The sequence below is a fragment of the Anolis carolinensis genome, chromosome 4 (assembly GCF_035594765.1).
Source record: "Anolis carolinensis isolate JA03-04 chromosome 4, rAnoCar3.1.pri, whole genome shotgun sequence".
Classification (NCBI taxonomy): domain Eukaryota; kingdom Metazoa; phylum Chordata; class Lepidosauria; order Squamata; family Dactyloidae; genus Anolis; species Anolis carolinensis.
The window spans coordinates 181,284,577-181,299,049 of NC_085844.1; the positions used below are offsets into that span (position 1 = coordinate 181,284,577).

The 14,473-nt window shown below is 46.6% G+C and overlaps 1 protein-coding gene across 1 annotated transcript; it reads right to left on the minus strand.

The window, feature by feature from the left end:
• Positions 1–1,776: 1,776 nt before the first annotated feature.
• foxd2 (forkhead box D2) lies at positions 1,777–6,462 on the minus strand. The gene has a single exon (XM_008116347.3). The coding sequence runs from the start codon at positions 6,157–6,159 to the stop codon at positions 4,888–4,890; it is 1,272 nt and encodes a 423-aa protein (XP_008114554.3). The 5' UTR covers positions 6,160–6,462; the 3' UTR covers positions 1,777–4,887.
• Positions 6,463–14,473: the final 8,011 nt, after the last annotated feature.

The following is a 14,473-nucleotide window of genomic DNA, read 5'->3' on the forward strand; positions in this document are numbered from 1 at the left end:
AAGGCTCGAGTTTCAGACAGTCAATCCAATCCTCCAGGCTCTGGGGGAGAAACCTGACATCCCCCCCACCCACACACACACACCCTAACAGCCCCCCCCCCCCATTCCTCGCTCCTTCTTCCATGTGTCAACATTTCCAACTCAAACAAAAGAAGAGTGGGAGTATGGTTTGCCTCCTTTAGGAAATGCCTGGCAACTTCCAAGCATTTCCCGAAAACAAGAACTTGATGGGATGCCAAAATTGACATTGGGATTTTAAAAGGATGATACAAAAAATCTATATTTATATTTTTAAAAAACAATTTTGGTCCAATGGTTTTACGCTTGAAATTACTGGTTTTAAAGAGGCGAGGGGAAAGCAGCCTAAGTATATCAAACATGATGGATGTCATTATAGGTAAATAAGGAAAAAATGGATCCTGCTTATCTGCGAATAAATCCATGTTTTCTTTGCATCAGCGAGATGCAATCGGTGGTCTGTGGTTTGCTCTCCTCCACACTCGCATGTGTTGAGCTCCACTTCGTGGCCCCATTTCTTAAGGTTCCCACCACGAGATGCATAACCAACCTTAAGAAATGGGGCCACAAAGTGGAGTCCACGACATGTGAGTGTGGAGAAGAACAAACCACAGACCACCCATTACAATGCAGCCTCAGCCCTGCCACATGCACAATGGAGGACCTTCCTATAGCAACACCAGAGGCACTCCCAAGTTGCCAGCTACTGGGCAAAGGACATTTAGTATAATGTCCTTTAACTTTGTGTCTTTAAATACATTACAACTGTACCCGCTGTTCGCTTCTGACACGATAAATAAATCAGCCAGATTACTAACACAGGCTGGAACTACACTGCTAAACAATGCAACTTGAACTGCATAATATCGTCAGTGTAGAGCCATCATGAATTAAAGTTCTACACTGGCCTTATACTGGCTATATATGCAGTTCAAACTGCATAATTTGGCAGTGTAGATCCAGCCAAAGTTAAAAAGAAAATACCCTGCTTTAAACTTTGAGATATCTATGTATATACACATATACTATATGCATAACTACAATCGCATTTGTCCTATACAATATTTGTAGAGAATTAAAAGTCTCCTGCTTTTGGATGCACCTAATACATTGTACACCATGGATTGACCCACAAACATTGTATACATTGTATACTGCTGATGAATGGACTGAAAACATTTTAGTGTACAGTATTTTGGTCTTGACCTGGCTATAGATGGGCCCTAATGCAGTTTGACCTGCTATATGGTTAGTTTATACGTAAACAATTCAGTGCATTTCAAACTCCACTATATGAGCCTATACTGGTCATACACTGTAATTCAAACTGCATTACTTGAGAGTATAAACCCAGCCTGAAACATTGCTCATAAATATATTTTATTGTCGATCCGAACTGGAGTGATGCACTCAACTTCTCAAAGCATATTTTAAGAGTGGTTTAACCTCCCTATTGCAAACTAGGGCCCCTTCCACACAGTTGAATAAAATCCCACATTATCTATTTTGAACTGGAATATATGACAGTGTAGACTCAGACAATCCAGTTCAAAGCAGATATTGTAGGATTTTCTGCCTTGATACTCTGGGTTATATGCCTGTATGGAAGGACCCACAGTTTCATTTTCATTGATTTTTTTTTCTTTTTGCAGAGAAAAATAATCCCTTCGCCGTTTTCCCCAACCTTAAGACTAATCTTAGCGTTAGTTGTAACTTTGGTATCGTTTTTTAAGAAAGCGAGTCGCCAAACCGACTGGGTCTCTTTGAAAAGAATTCATAAACATTTATTAATTTACACCAAAGGCGGACAAAAGGAAATTTACGTTGCCTTTTCCACATCAAAAGTATTCACAATTCTTTCAATAAAATAGGAAAGATGCACAATTAGTGGAAAGAGAGTCAAGTAGGCTCTGGTGGACAAGATATACAGACAAATCAATCCAGATACACAAGAAAACACACACGCAGAAGGGGCGGAGGGGGAGGACAAGGCTTCCTGACACAGCCCGGCCTTGGCAGAAGGGCACTCCCAAGTCTCACTCCGGTTTAAAAACAAATAATCTTGGAAATTTAGGAAACGGTGGCTGTTAATAGGAAGAGAAAGTCTCCTTAAGGATTAAGGAGAGAAATGGGAAATACAGATGAGCAGGAACTCTCTAGGGATACAAAAGACAAGCGCCCCTAGTGCGATATTTCTGATCCGCCACCCACATAAATAAAGCACGGGGCTTAAGGCTAAAATCCGAGGCACAACCGACATGCACTTTGACACCACTTTAACTGCCATGGATCAATAGTATGGGAGTTTTAAAAGGTTCATAGCATTGTTTGTTGCTGCCTCACCAAACTGCAACTCCCAGGATCCCATAGCATTTAGTGGCTGTTGAAATGGTGGCAACTCGCATTAATTCTGGGCCTGAGATGCTCCCCAAGACTCTCTAATTGCAGTTAGTCAATAAGCAAGGGGATCCCTTGATTATCATCTCCGTGGATCCGCTTAAAGTGGATGGAAACTTCCAACGTGCTCTTCAGCCATTTGTCCCCTGCGATTTTGTAGGATGTCCCCGGGACCCCTTCCGAATATGACACTCAAGGAAGGCGTGGGAGAACTAAAGGTTGCCATTCTGGGGCCTTTTGCTGGGAAGCAGCCGAAACGGCTCCTTCTGGAACCTCGACCATCAAACTTCATGCAGACCTAATGCAGTTTGACACCACTTGAGCTGCCATGGTTCAATCGATGCTATAGGGTCTTGGGATTTGTAGTTTTGTGAGGCACTAGCACTCTTTAGCAGAGAAGGCGAATGATCTCGTAAAACTACAGTTCCCAATATTCCATAGCATTGAGGCGTGGCGTCAAACTGCAAAAAGAGGGTTTGGAGAGCCAAAGGGTGTAATTCTGGTACACATTCCTCAGTGTCTTGAGATTGCAGCCTTAATAAAACTATGCCCCGTTAATTTATTTATGTATTGAACCCATCACTGGATCTACACCGACAAATAATACAGTTTGAACTACATTATATCGTCAGAGTAGACCCCATAATGCAGTTCAGACTCCATTATAGGGGTCTACCATTTAATGCAGCTGCATTATATAACAGTGTAGATCCAGTCGTTGTCATCTGCCACTTAACGCACCACAATTATTAAGGATCGCACAATGCAATTTATACTGCATTTATATAGGTCTGCGTTGACCATATAATGCCGACCAAACTGCACTATATGGCAGTGCCAATCCAGCCTTAATGCCTTGGGACCCCAGCCTTAATTTACGTATCGAAACCGCCACGTGAAAGAGTGATTGGCAATAGACTTGTGAACTTAGCTTTCTTCCCGAGGCCCCTCCCCCTCCAAAACAAAAAGAAACACCGATCCTGGAATAGACAGACACAGACACGCGCAAGCACACCCACGAGCCCAAATCAACCCAGGCTGGATCTACACCGCCAAATAATGCAGTTTGAACTAAGTTTGAACTGCATTATGTGGGTCTACTCCACAGTGACCACAGAAAGCATTACATTTGGCCGCGTAGACCCAGCGGACAGACGTCCAAATAGCTTGGTTTCTGGGTTGCTGTGAGTTTTCCGGGCTGTATGGCCATGTTCCAGAAACATTCTCTCCTGACGTTTCTCCCACAGCTATGGCAGGCATTCTCAGGGGTTATGAGGTATATTGGAAACTAAGCAAGTGAGGTTTGTATATCTGTGGAAGATCCACGGTGGGAGAAAGAACTCTTCTCAGTTGGAGGCAAGTGTGAATGTGGCAATGAATCACCTCGATTAGCATGGAAAAGCCTTAGAGCTTCAAGGCTTGGCTGATTCCTGCCTAGGGATATCCTTTGTTGGGAGGTGTTAGCTGACCCTTATTGTTTCATGCTTGGAATTCCCCTGTCTTAAGAGTGTTCTTTATTTACTATCCTGATTTGAGAGTCTTTTTAATATTGGTAGCTTTTGTCGTTGTCTATTTACAACACCATAGCATCACCATATATATATAGGACACAAAGTTAACCGTCAGGCTAAAAATGTTCTCAAAAAAACAGTTATGACAAATTAATTAGGGGGGTAAGCATTTAAAACTGATTACATTGAACTTTTATTTTCAAATAGGTATTTCCTGAGAACTGTTGTGACCCAGTATATAGAAAGCTAGACTTGGATTTCATAAACCTGTATGTCATAGAAAGAGTAGATAAATAAGTCTCTGTCTGATTTTAGAGGTTTTTAAAAAATACTGATAGCCAGATTTTATTCATTTTCATGGTTTCCTGCTTTCTTTTGAAATTGTCCACATGCTTGTGGATTTCAGCGGCGTCGCTGGTTTCACCCTCCTGCGTATAATAACTTGATGGTTGTTAGAAAAACAATAAAGTACAACAATTCTGAAAACAGGGGAACTCCAGACATAAAACAATCAGGGCCAGCTAACACCCCCCAACAAAGGATTCCCCCAGGCAGGAATCAGCCAGGGTTTGAAGCTGCATGGTCATTAAATGATCATTAAGGTGTTTAATTGCGACATTCACACTTGCCTCCAACAAACAAGAGTTATTTTTCCCACACTTGACCTTCCACAGATATATAAACCCCACTTGCCTAATTTCCAACAGACCGCACAACCTCTGAGGATGCCTGCCATAGATGTGGGCGAAACGTCAGGGGAGAATGCTTCTGGAACATGGCCATACAGCCCGGAAAACTCACGGCAACCAAGTTTTTTTATTTTGGAAAAAAATGAAGAGTTCCTACCTTTTAAAAACACAATAGGAAGGCAATTGTGGGAGTGGAGACTGAGGGAGGACTAAAGACAGATGGGGGTCTGGGTGTGGATTGGGAATTGGGGCTTAGGGGGGCGCTTGTGTTTCTAAAAAGGGCAGCTGTTGAGGTTGGTGAGTTTGTTGGCGAAGTTCTGTCCGGAGGGGAGGAGGGGGGCGTCGTGGGGGAGGCCGAGGGGCCCGGGCAGCGGGGCCAGGGCCGGGGAGAGCAGGGCCAGGACCTGGGCTTGGCCTCCTGCGTGGCCGGGAGCGAAGGGCGAGGCGGGGGCGCCGGGGGCCGAGCTGCTGGGGGGAGAAGGGGCCGCTCCGCCTCCGCCCCCGCCTCCGATGAGATTGTCTATGGAAAAGGAGGAAGGCCTGTTGCCGGCGCCTTGCGGGTCCGCCTTGAGGCTCTGCAGGAGGGAGGCGGTGGGGCTGAGCGGCCCGGCCGGGAAGAAGGCTTTCCTGCCCCCCAGCTCGGCCCCTAAGAAAGAGGAGAGGCCTGGAGGGGCGGGCAAAGCGCAAGGCGAAGCCTGGAAAGGGAAGCTCCCCGTCGCCGCGCCGTTGTTGCCTCCGGGGTGGTGGTGGTGGTGGTGATGGTGGTGGAAGCTCTGCAGCTGCAGCCCGTAGTTGTAGCCGTAGGGTCCGTAAGGGAAGCCGGGCAGGAAGGAGGCGGGATCGGCGCGCAGGAGCAGCTCGGGCGGCGGCGGCGGGTGCGGGTGGAGCGGCGGCTGGGGCTGCCTCTTGAAGCGCTTCCGGCGGCGGAGGAAAGAGCCGTTGTCGAACATGTCCGCCGACTCGGGGTCCAAGGTCCAGTAGTTGCCTTTGCCCGGGTTGCCCGGCTCGCGGGGGATCTTGACGAAGCAGTCGTTGAGCGAGAGGTTGTGCCGGATGGAGTTCTGCCAGGCCGGGAACTTCTCCCGGTAGTAGGGGAAGCGCCCGCTGATGAACTCGCAGATCTCGCTCAGCGTCAGGCGCTTCTTGGGGCTCTGCAGGATGGCCATGGTGATCAGCGCGATGTAGGAGTAGGGCGGCTTCACCAAGGGGTTTTTGCCCGGAGGGCCCGAGGACGAAGAGGGCGCCGGAGGGGGCCCCGAGAAGGCAGGCGGGGCGGCCTCGGGGCTGGACTCGGGCCCCGCTTGGGCGGGTGGCGGCGGGACGAGGAGGCGCAGCTCTTCCTCCTCCTCCTCCTCTTCCTCCTCCTCGCTGAACTTGGCCTGGCCATGCTCCGCGGGCGGGGGGCCCACCACGTCGATGTCCTCCACGTCTTCCTCCTCCTCTTCCTCCTCCTCCTCCGCCGAGGTCGCGGAGAGCACCGTCGGAGAGCTGCCCGCCAGCAAGCCGCAGGCCCGGCCGCTCCCGTTGCTGCAGCCCAGGGTCATGGTGTGGCTCTGCGCTCCGCTCCGGCTCGCTCAGCTCAGCTCAGCTCAGCCCGTAGGAAGGAGGAGGAGGAGTCCCAGGAAGAACCGCCTCCGCCTCCTTCTTCTTCCCCCTCCTCCTTAAGCAAAGAAGAGCCGCTCCCTGAGCAAGGCCCACCCTTCAAGCCGAGGAGACCGCCACTAGGTGCTGCTTAGGAGTTCAGAGGGGTTTGGGAGTGGCCCGTGGAGAGGGGGAGGAGGGAGGAAGGAAGGAAGGATGGGGAGGGTTGGGGAGGAACAGCCCCTCCCCGCGCGCTTCGCCGCTGCCTCCCGATCGCACTGAGACGCCTCCGAAAGCCGCAGGAGCTTTTATAGGGCGGCCCCTTGCGCGCGTCACGTGCCCTCCGGGTTTTAGGGAGGGAGGGAGGGAGGGGGGGCGCGCCAAATTAATAGAGATATATAGATATAGACAGGCACGTTGACACAAAGATACGCGCATACATGCATACAGGGTGGAGCAAAAGTCACAAGAGGTTTCCATGTTATATGATAACCCGCTTTGAGAGAGCAGAATACAAATATTAATATATTAATATCAAGGTATTAAATATTTATACATTAATATTTATACATTAATACGATATTTTATCGTATCGTATCATATTATATATTATAATATAATATAATATTATTATAATATATGTTATATATATTATGTTCTGACATAATAATATAATATATATGATTGAGATGCTTTGAGACTCATTTAAGAGAGCAGAATATAAATATTACTATAATAATATAATAATATATTTTTATATAATAAACTGGGTTGCTTTGAGTTTTCCGGGCTGTCTGACCAATTTCCAGAAACATTCTCTCCTGACGTTTCGCCCACATCTATGACAAGCATCCGCAGAGGTTGTGAGGTCTGTTGGAAAGTGTGCAAATGGGGTTTCTATATCTGTGGAATGTTCAGGGTGGGAGAAAGAACTCTTGTCTGTTTGAGGCAAGTGTAAATGTAGCAATTGGCCACCTTGATTAGCATTTAATGGCCTTGCAGCTTCAAGGACTAGCTACTTCCTACCTGAGGGAATCCTTTGTTGGGAGGTGTTAGCTGGCCCTGATTGTTTTCTGTCTGGAATTCCCCTGTTTTCTGTATGTTGTTCTTTATTTACTGTCCCGATTTTATAGGTTTTTTTTAAAATACTGATAGCCAGATTTTGTTCATTTTCATGGTTTTCTCCTTTCTGTTGAAATTGTCCACATGCTTGTGGATTTCAATGGCTTCTCTGTGTAGACAGTCCCTGAATCTGCAAGGCAATTAAATGCTAATCAAGGTGGTCAACTGCTACATTCACACTTGCCTCAAACAGACAACAGTTTTTTTTTCTCCCACCCAGGAATTTCCAGAGATATATAACGCCCTCTTGCCTAGTTTTCAACAGACCTCACAACCTCTGAGGGTGCCTGCCATAGGTATAGGCGAAACGTCAGGGGGGAATGCTTATAGAACATGACCATACAGCCCGGAAAACGCACAGCAACCCAGTTTCCATGTTGACTCACTCTATTGTTGTTGTTTATTTACAACGCCATAGCATCCATACGACACAAAATGACATTATGCAAACCCTTCTCGTAAAGTTAACTCTCAGGCGCCTTTGTTAACTCTCACGCTCCCTGCATCGATATCCGTGCGTTTGTCTCCTGAGGCTTCTCGGTTCTGCCTTAGAGTCTGCGCCAGGTTCCCTGGAGGCCTTCCACTGCCCTCCTGTCATGCCCTTTCTCTCTCGTTCTCCGCCTCAAACCCACTTCCACCTCGCTTTGAGAAGTCTGCCCATCCATCCCTCACTGCTCCAAGCAGGGAGGCTCCTGCTGTTGCCTCTTGTTTTCCTTTCCCGGAGCTTCTCTCGCCAGGCCCGCCCGCGTGCGCCACTTTACTTGGTTTGCTTTCTGCCTGCTTAGTTTGTTTTCTCGTTTGAAGGTGATCATTACTGTTTAGAAAGAGAAGGGTTCTTATTAAATGCAGGAGGGCGAAACCCAATCCCTGTTTTGTTTTTGGCAAGTTAAAACATTACGCTTTGCCGCTCTACAAGTCTCTTTTGAACGACTCCCCGGGCCTTCCCTGTCAGCAGGGCCCAAGCGCAGTCTGGCTGAGGCGACGGTGCATCTACACTGGAGAATGGACGCAATTGCTGACCCAACATCCAGATTAAAACAATCCCATAAACACAAAGATGCCTCTTTTTAATGGGGAAGCGGTGGGCTTGTTTGTGATGCAGACCGACCTGCAGTCGTCGTTTTGCCAAAGCTGCAATCCAAAATGTCAATAAAGGAGCTATTCAAGTCGGCTATTGACGGAATCAGCCCCATGGATCTCACAGAGTTTTGTTACACAAGGAAGACTTAGAGGTGAGTGGAAGGCTTTCCTGGTCGGAATCACCAGAATATTGCTCCGAGTCAGCATCATGAAACACCGTGTGTACCGTTTCATTTACAATCACAGTATGTATTGGGTTACTGTGAGTTTTCCGGGCTGTATAGCCATGTTCCAGAAGCATTCTCTCCTGACGTTTCCTATGGAAGGCATCGTCAGAGGTTGTGAGGTCTGTTGGAAACTAGGTAAGTGGGGTTTATATATATATGTGAAAGGTCCAGGGTGGGAGAAAGATCTCTTGTCAGTCTGAGGCAGGTGTGAATGTTGCAACTGACCACCTTGATTAGCATTGAAAAGCCTGGCAGCTTCAAAGCCTGGCTGCTTCCTGCCTGGGTGAATCCTTTGTTGGGATGTCTTAGCTGGCCCTGATTGATTAATGTCTGAAATTCCTGTTTTTTTAGTGTTGTTCCTTATTTACTGTCCTGATTTTAGGGTTTTTAAAAATACCGGTAGCCAGATTTTGTTGATTTTCATGCTGGACCATTCTAACAACCACATATTAGACCACACAGAGAAGCCACTGCCTGAGGAATCCTTTGTTGGGAGGTGTTCACCATACATCTGAAAATGTATGGTGAACACCAAGAAAATCTGACAAATGTTACGTTAAGCCAAGGACAAGAGGGATCCTCTCACCTCACCTACTATATACCATGCAGCTTGAACAAGACCACGTAGGGACCCCCAAATGGCCAAACACAAATCAAGGAACATGAAAGGCACTACAGACTAACTCAAGCAGAGAAGTCAACCATGGCAGAGCACTTGATGAACCAACCTCGATACAGCATATTATTTGAGAACACAGAAATGCTGGACCACTTCAACAACCACCATGTAAGACTACACAGAGAGGTCATTGAAATCTACAAGCATGTGGACAATTTCAAGAGAGAGGAGGAAACCATGAAAATGAACAAAATCTGGCTATCAGTATTTTTTTAAAAAAACTCTAAAATCAGGGCAGTAAATAAAGAATAACACTCTGAAAACAGGGGGATTCCAGACATGAAACAATCAGGGCTAGCTAACACTTCCCAACACAGGATTCCCCCAGGCAGGAATCAGCCAGGCTTTGAAACTGCAGGGCTATTCAATGCTAATCAAGGTGGTCCAAGGTGGGAGGAAGAAAGAGGAGGAACAATGTAAACATGTGTTACCAGTAGAAAATGTTCTGAATGTTTGTATAATTTTATGTAGCACTATTTACAATAATTCTGAAAATAATAATAAAAAATTAAAAAAAATTGCAACATTCATCCTACAGATGTGGGTGAAACGTCAGGAGAGAATGCTTTTGGAACATGGCCATACAGCCCGGAAAATTCACAGCAATCCAGAATCTCATCGAGTATTTTTAGACAAGGAAGACTCAGAGGTGGTTTTGCCAGTTCCCTCCTCTGATAGCAAGCCCCAAGTAGCCACCGATGATCTCCCATCTAACTACTAACTAGGCAAACTAATGCCGAATAAGGGACTGACGAGGACTGAGACAGTATCAGAGTACAATCTAAGGTGGGCTGGAGGGGTCGAAGTTCAAGTCCCGTTTGCTGAAGCTCTCTCTCGGCCTCGCCTGACCTCACGGGTGCTTTTCTGTTGTTTTCGAGACTAAATGGTCACCAAGGAAAAGAGTCATACAGGCCATCTTGGGAAAGAGGGGGGGGGGGGGGAAGGCAGATTTCAAAGACTTTAATAGGAATTCACCGATGGCACACCCATGGCTTGCTACAAACAACAAACAAATTAAAAAGTAAAGAAGGGGGGTCCAAGGGCCTACATACACTAAAGGCACCATATCCCGTCTGATCTTGAAAGATAAGCAGATCAGTAACTAGGCATGGCCTTTCCAGGGCAGTTTAAATTTAAGAGGAAATTCCCTCACAGAATTCAATTACTAAGTCATCAAAAGTGGCTAACAAGGAAGAACGAAGACAAAATCCTTTTGGGAAACATGCATAGGAATGTGGGGAAAAGAAATCCCTCACTTTAGCCCTGTCTCTTAGTTTAGTTACTCATTGAGGACTAGAAACTTGATGGCACAAAAACTTGTGAAGTCCAGGAATGAAGCCCAATGCTCAGCAGTCTACAGGATTCCATAGCACTGAGCCATGGCCTTGAAACTGGTGTCAAACTGCATTAAATGCACCCTCACCACACATTGGGGCCTGGGCTAGTGGACATTTCCCATTCCTTGCTGCACAGTCGCCCAACCAGTTGCAAACACATTAAAGGTTGAGGAAAACTGGGGAGGGCTCTTGAATAGCCTTACCGGCACCATCAGTTGCACAAATAGATTTCTAAGAAGGCCTTCTATTATTATTATTATTATTATTATTATTATTATTATTATTATTATTATTATTATTATTATTATTATTAGAAGGTGACAGTTCTCAACATAATAAGCAGACATACATCTCCGTCCCTTTTGTATCCCCCCAGAGAGTTGCTATTGTCTTCTGGCATATTATTTAGGATGAGTTAATCAAGTCATGACTTTGGGCTGATTAAGAGAGGGAGCTTCCTTCTTGGGTTACTGTGAGTTTTCCAGGCTGTATAGCCATGTTCCAGAAGCATTCACCCCTGACGTTTCACCACATCTATGACAGGCATCTGCAGAGGTTGTGAGATTTGTTGGAAACCAAGCAAGTGAGGTTTATAGATCTGTGGAAGGTCCAGAGTGGGAGAAAGAACTCTTGTCTGTTGGAGGCAAGTGTGGATATTACAATTAATCACCTTGATTAGCATTGAAAAGCCTTGCAGCTTCAAAGCCTGGCTGATTCCTGCCTAGGTGAATCCTTTGTTGGGCAATAACTGGCCTTTATTGTTTCTTGTCTGGAATTCCCCTGTTTTCAGAGTGTTGTTCTTTATTTACTGTCCTGATTTATAGTTTTTTCTTAATACTGGTAGCCAGATTTTGTTCATTTTGATGGTTTGCTCCTTTCTGTTGAAATTGTCCACATGCTTCTGGATTTCAATGGCTTCTCTGTGTATTCTGATATGGTGGTTGTTAGAGTGGTCCAGCATTTCTGGAACATGGCTATACAGGCCGGATTCCGGCTATGAAATCTTTCCACAACACAACGGACAACACAACCTCCTCTTTGCCTCCACAGCAGCTGGAATGGAGGTTGTCTTAAAGCACTTTCCCCCCAAACTTTGGTCCTTTGGGTTTCTGAATTTCAGCTGATCATTGACCAAGGCAGGTGAGAAAGAAAGAAAGAAAGAAAGAAAGAAAGAAAGAAAGAAAGAAAGAAAGAAAGAAAGAAAGGGAAGGGGGGGAAGGAAGGGAGGGACGGAGGGGGGAGAGGGGAGAGAGAGAGAGAGAGAGAGAGAGAGAGAGGAGGAAGGAAGGAAAACAACTCTAGAGAACGAGAGTTTGGGAATTACCATTGATTCTCCACTCGGGATCCACCCTAGGATATGTCTTTTGTGTAGATCTGCCCCTATTCTAGGGCCGAGAGAGTGTGACTTGCGCGAATTCCATGGCCCAGGATCCGAGCGTCCAATTCATCACGCCACACTAGTTCTCTTTCTATACCCTTACTTCGTTTATTTTTCTGTTAAACCTTTACAGTTCCTTTGGGGGTTTGCTGACTCTGGTGTCCAAGGGAAAGAAGGAGCCGGGGCGATTTCAAACCGCTCCAGAAATGGTCCGGACGCGGGGGAAAAGAGGCGCAAACGGCGGCGCCTGGGGCCCTGTAGCTCCGCGCCGGTGGCAGCGCAGAAACGCCGACCACCCAGCGCGCCACGTGTCTGCTTTGTTTCCCGGGACGTCTTTTCCAAAAAAGCAGGGAGACCGAAGAGAAGCCGGCGCTTAGGCTTAAATAAATCCAGGCGAATTTTCTGCCAAAGAGAAAAATAGCACACCCGGCGAAAGGCAATGCCTGTGGCGACCGGGTTGATTCGGCGGCAGAAACAAAGGACTTCAGGGTCGGGGTCGGCTTCTCCAGGAGTGGATGGCCCAGTATCCGCAGTCACTCAGCGGCTCTACGGCTGTGGTCCTTCCCAGCGGATAGATAGCGGGATCCAGGCCAGGACAGACGCCTCCTTTGTCCGGCTGGGAAGGAAGGAAGGAAGGGTCAAGGTCGACGGATGGACGGATTTCAAAGAAAAGCAGCACCCCGTCCCAAAGGATACTGGCTTCGTCCATCCGGTTCTGCCTCAGCGTGACCACAAAGCTTGATCTAAACCAATTTCGGCCGCCCCATGCCTCCCTGCAAGGCTTCATCAACCTCTTGAGACGTCAGCTTAATTCAGGGAAACCAGGGAGCTTTAATGGCTCACTTGGGCGGGATCGCTCCTCTGGCTTCCCTAAGGAGGGACAAACTAAAGGCAGTCGGATCCCAGCCAGAAGATTTGCGAAAAATAAAAGAAGCTGAATCCAATGGAACATATTCCCCAGTAAATGTGCTCAGGATTGAAGCGATTCTGCCCACATTTACTTCGGGGACTAAACCCAGACAACTTTCACTGCACCGAGTGGAGAGGCGGAGAGAGAGGATCCGTTTTTGTGCAGATCTTTAGCCACTAGCCAGGATATTTTGCCGGCGGAAACTTGTATGGAAGTAAATAGAAAACGCGAAAGATTTTTTCCAAAGAAGAAGCTTTTAGGGAAAAGCAACTTTACAGTAACCTATAGTAGGTCTCCAGGACTTTCAAATGCAGTTTTTCATAATCTGATGCCATCCGAATGGGTCCCGAGGACTCGAGATACTGGGAGTTGCAGTCCAACACATCAGGTTGCGGAAGACTGGAAGAAGAAGTTGGAATATGCATGGAAAGAGGCAATAGTTCTCATTTGTTAGGAAAACCCATGGATGTTTCATAGTGCGATTTATTATCAGTAGTAGTCATAAGGAGCCCCCGATGGCGCAGCGTGTTAAAGCGCTGAGCTGCTGAACTTCCGGGCGAAAGATCGCAGATTTCAATTCGGGGCGGAGTGAGCGCCCGCTGTTAGCCCCAGCTTCTGCCAACCTAGCAGTTCGAAAAGATGCAGATATGAGTAGATTAATAGGCACCGCTCCCTGCAGTCACATGATCTTGGAGGTGTCTACGGACAAAGCCGGCTCTTCGGCTTAGAAATTGAGATGAGCACCAACCAACCCCCAGAGTTGGACACGACTGGATTTAACGTCAGGGAAAAACCTAGTGTTAGATGTGTTAGATGGCAGATAACAATGTCTGTGTCTACACTGCCATATAATGTAGTTTAATTCTATATTATATGGTCATTGTAGCCTCATATAATTCAGTTTAACTGCCTTGAATGGCATTATCTGTGTCTACACTGACTATATAATGCAGGCAATTCATACTCTCTCAGCCTCGGAGGGAGGCAAAGGCAAGCCCTCTGTGAACAAATCCTGCCAGGAATAACCTGCAGTCCCTTAGAAGAAACACATCAACATTCATGTTCACAAACCACTCTCTGGGAGTCGATTTGCTTCTCTTTGTTGCAGCCTTCCTAGCAGTCATACCCAGTCAACCGAATAAAGCGGGGATACTGAGGTTTCAAGGGTTTTTTTAATTATTGTTTTTATGTCACAGAGTTGGGAAGAGGTGTTATCATTAGGCAAGACAAGGCACGATCTTTCTTGAAAAATAGTTTCCCCATGGACATCTGCCTTCGATCCAGATGATGCAAAACAAATGGGAGTGGCATGAAAAACAGAGGACACGACTGAATTATAGAAGCGGCTCGTCGAGTGGATTTGACCACTTAAAATCAAATCAAGGGTCAGAAAGAAGCAAGAATAATCACCGATAATACAGTGGGACTAAAATATACTGTTGGTTTTTTTTCCACCCATGGTGCTCAGGTTTAACAGTGAGTTCTTTCCCACTAGCTTTGGGCGCATCTACACTGTGGAATGAATGCAGTTTGACACCATTTTA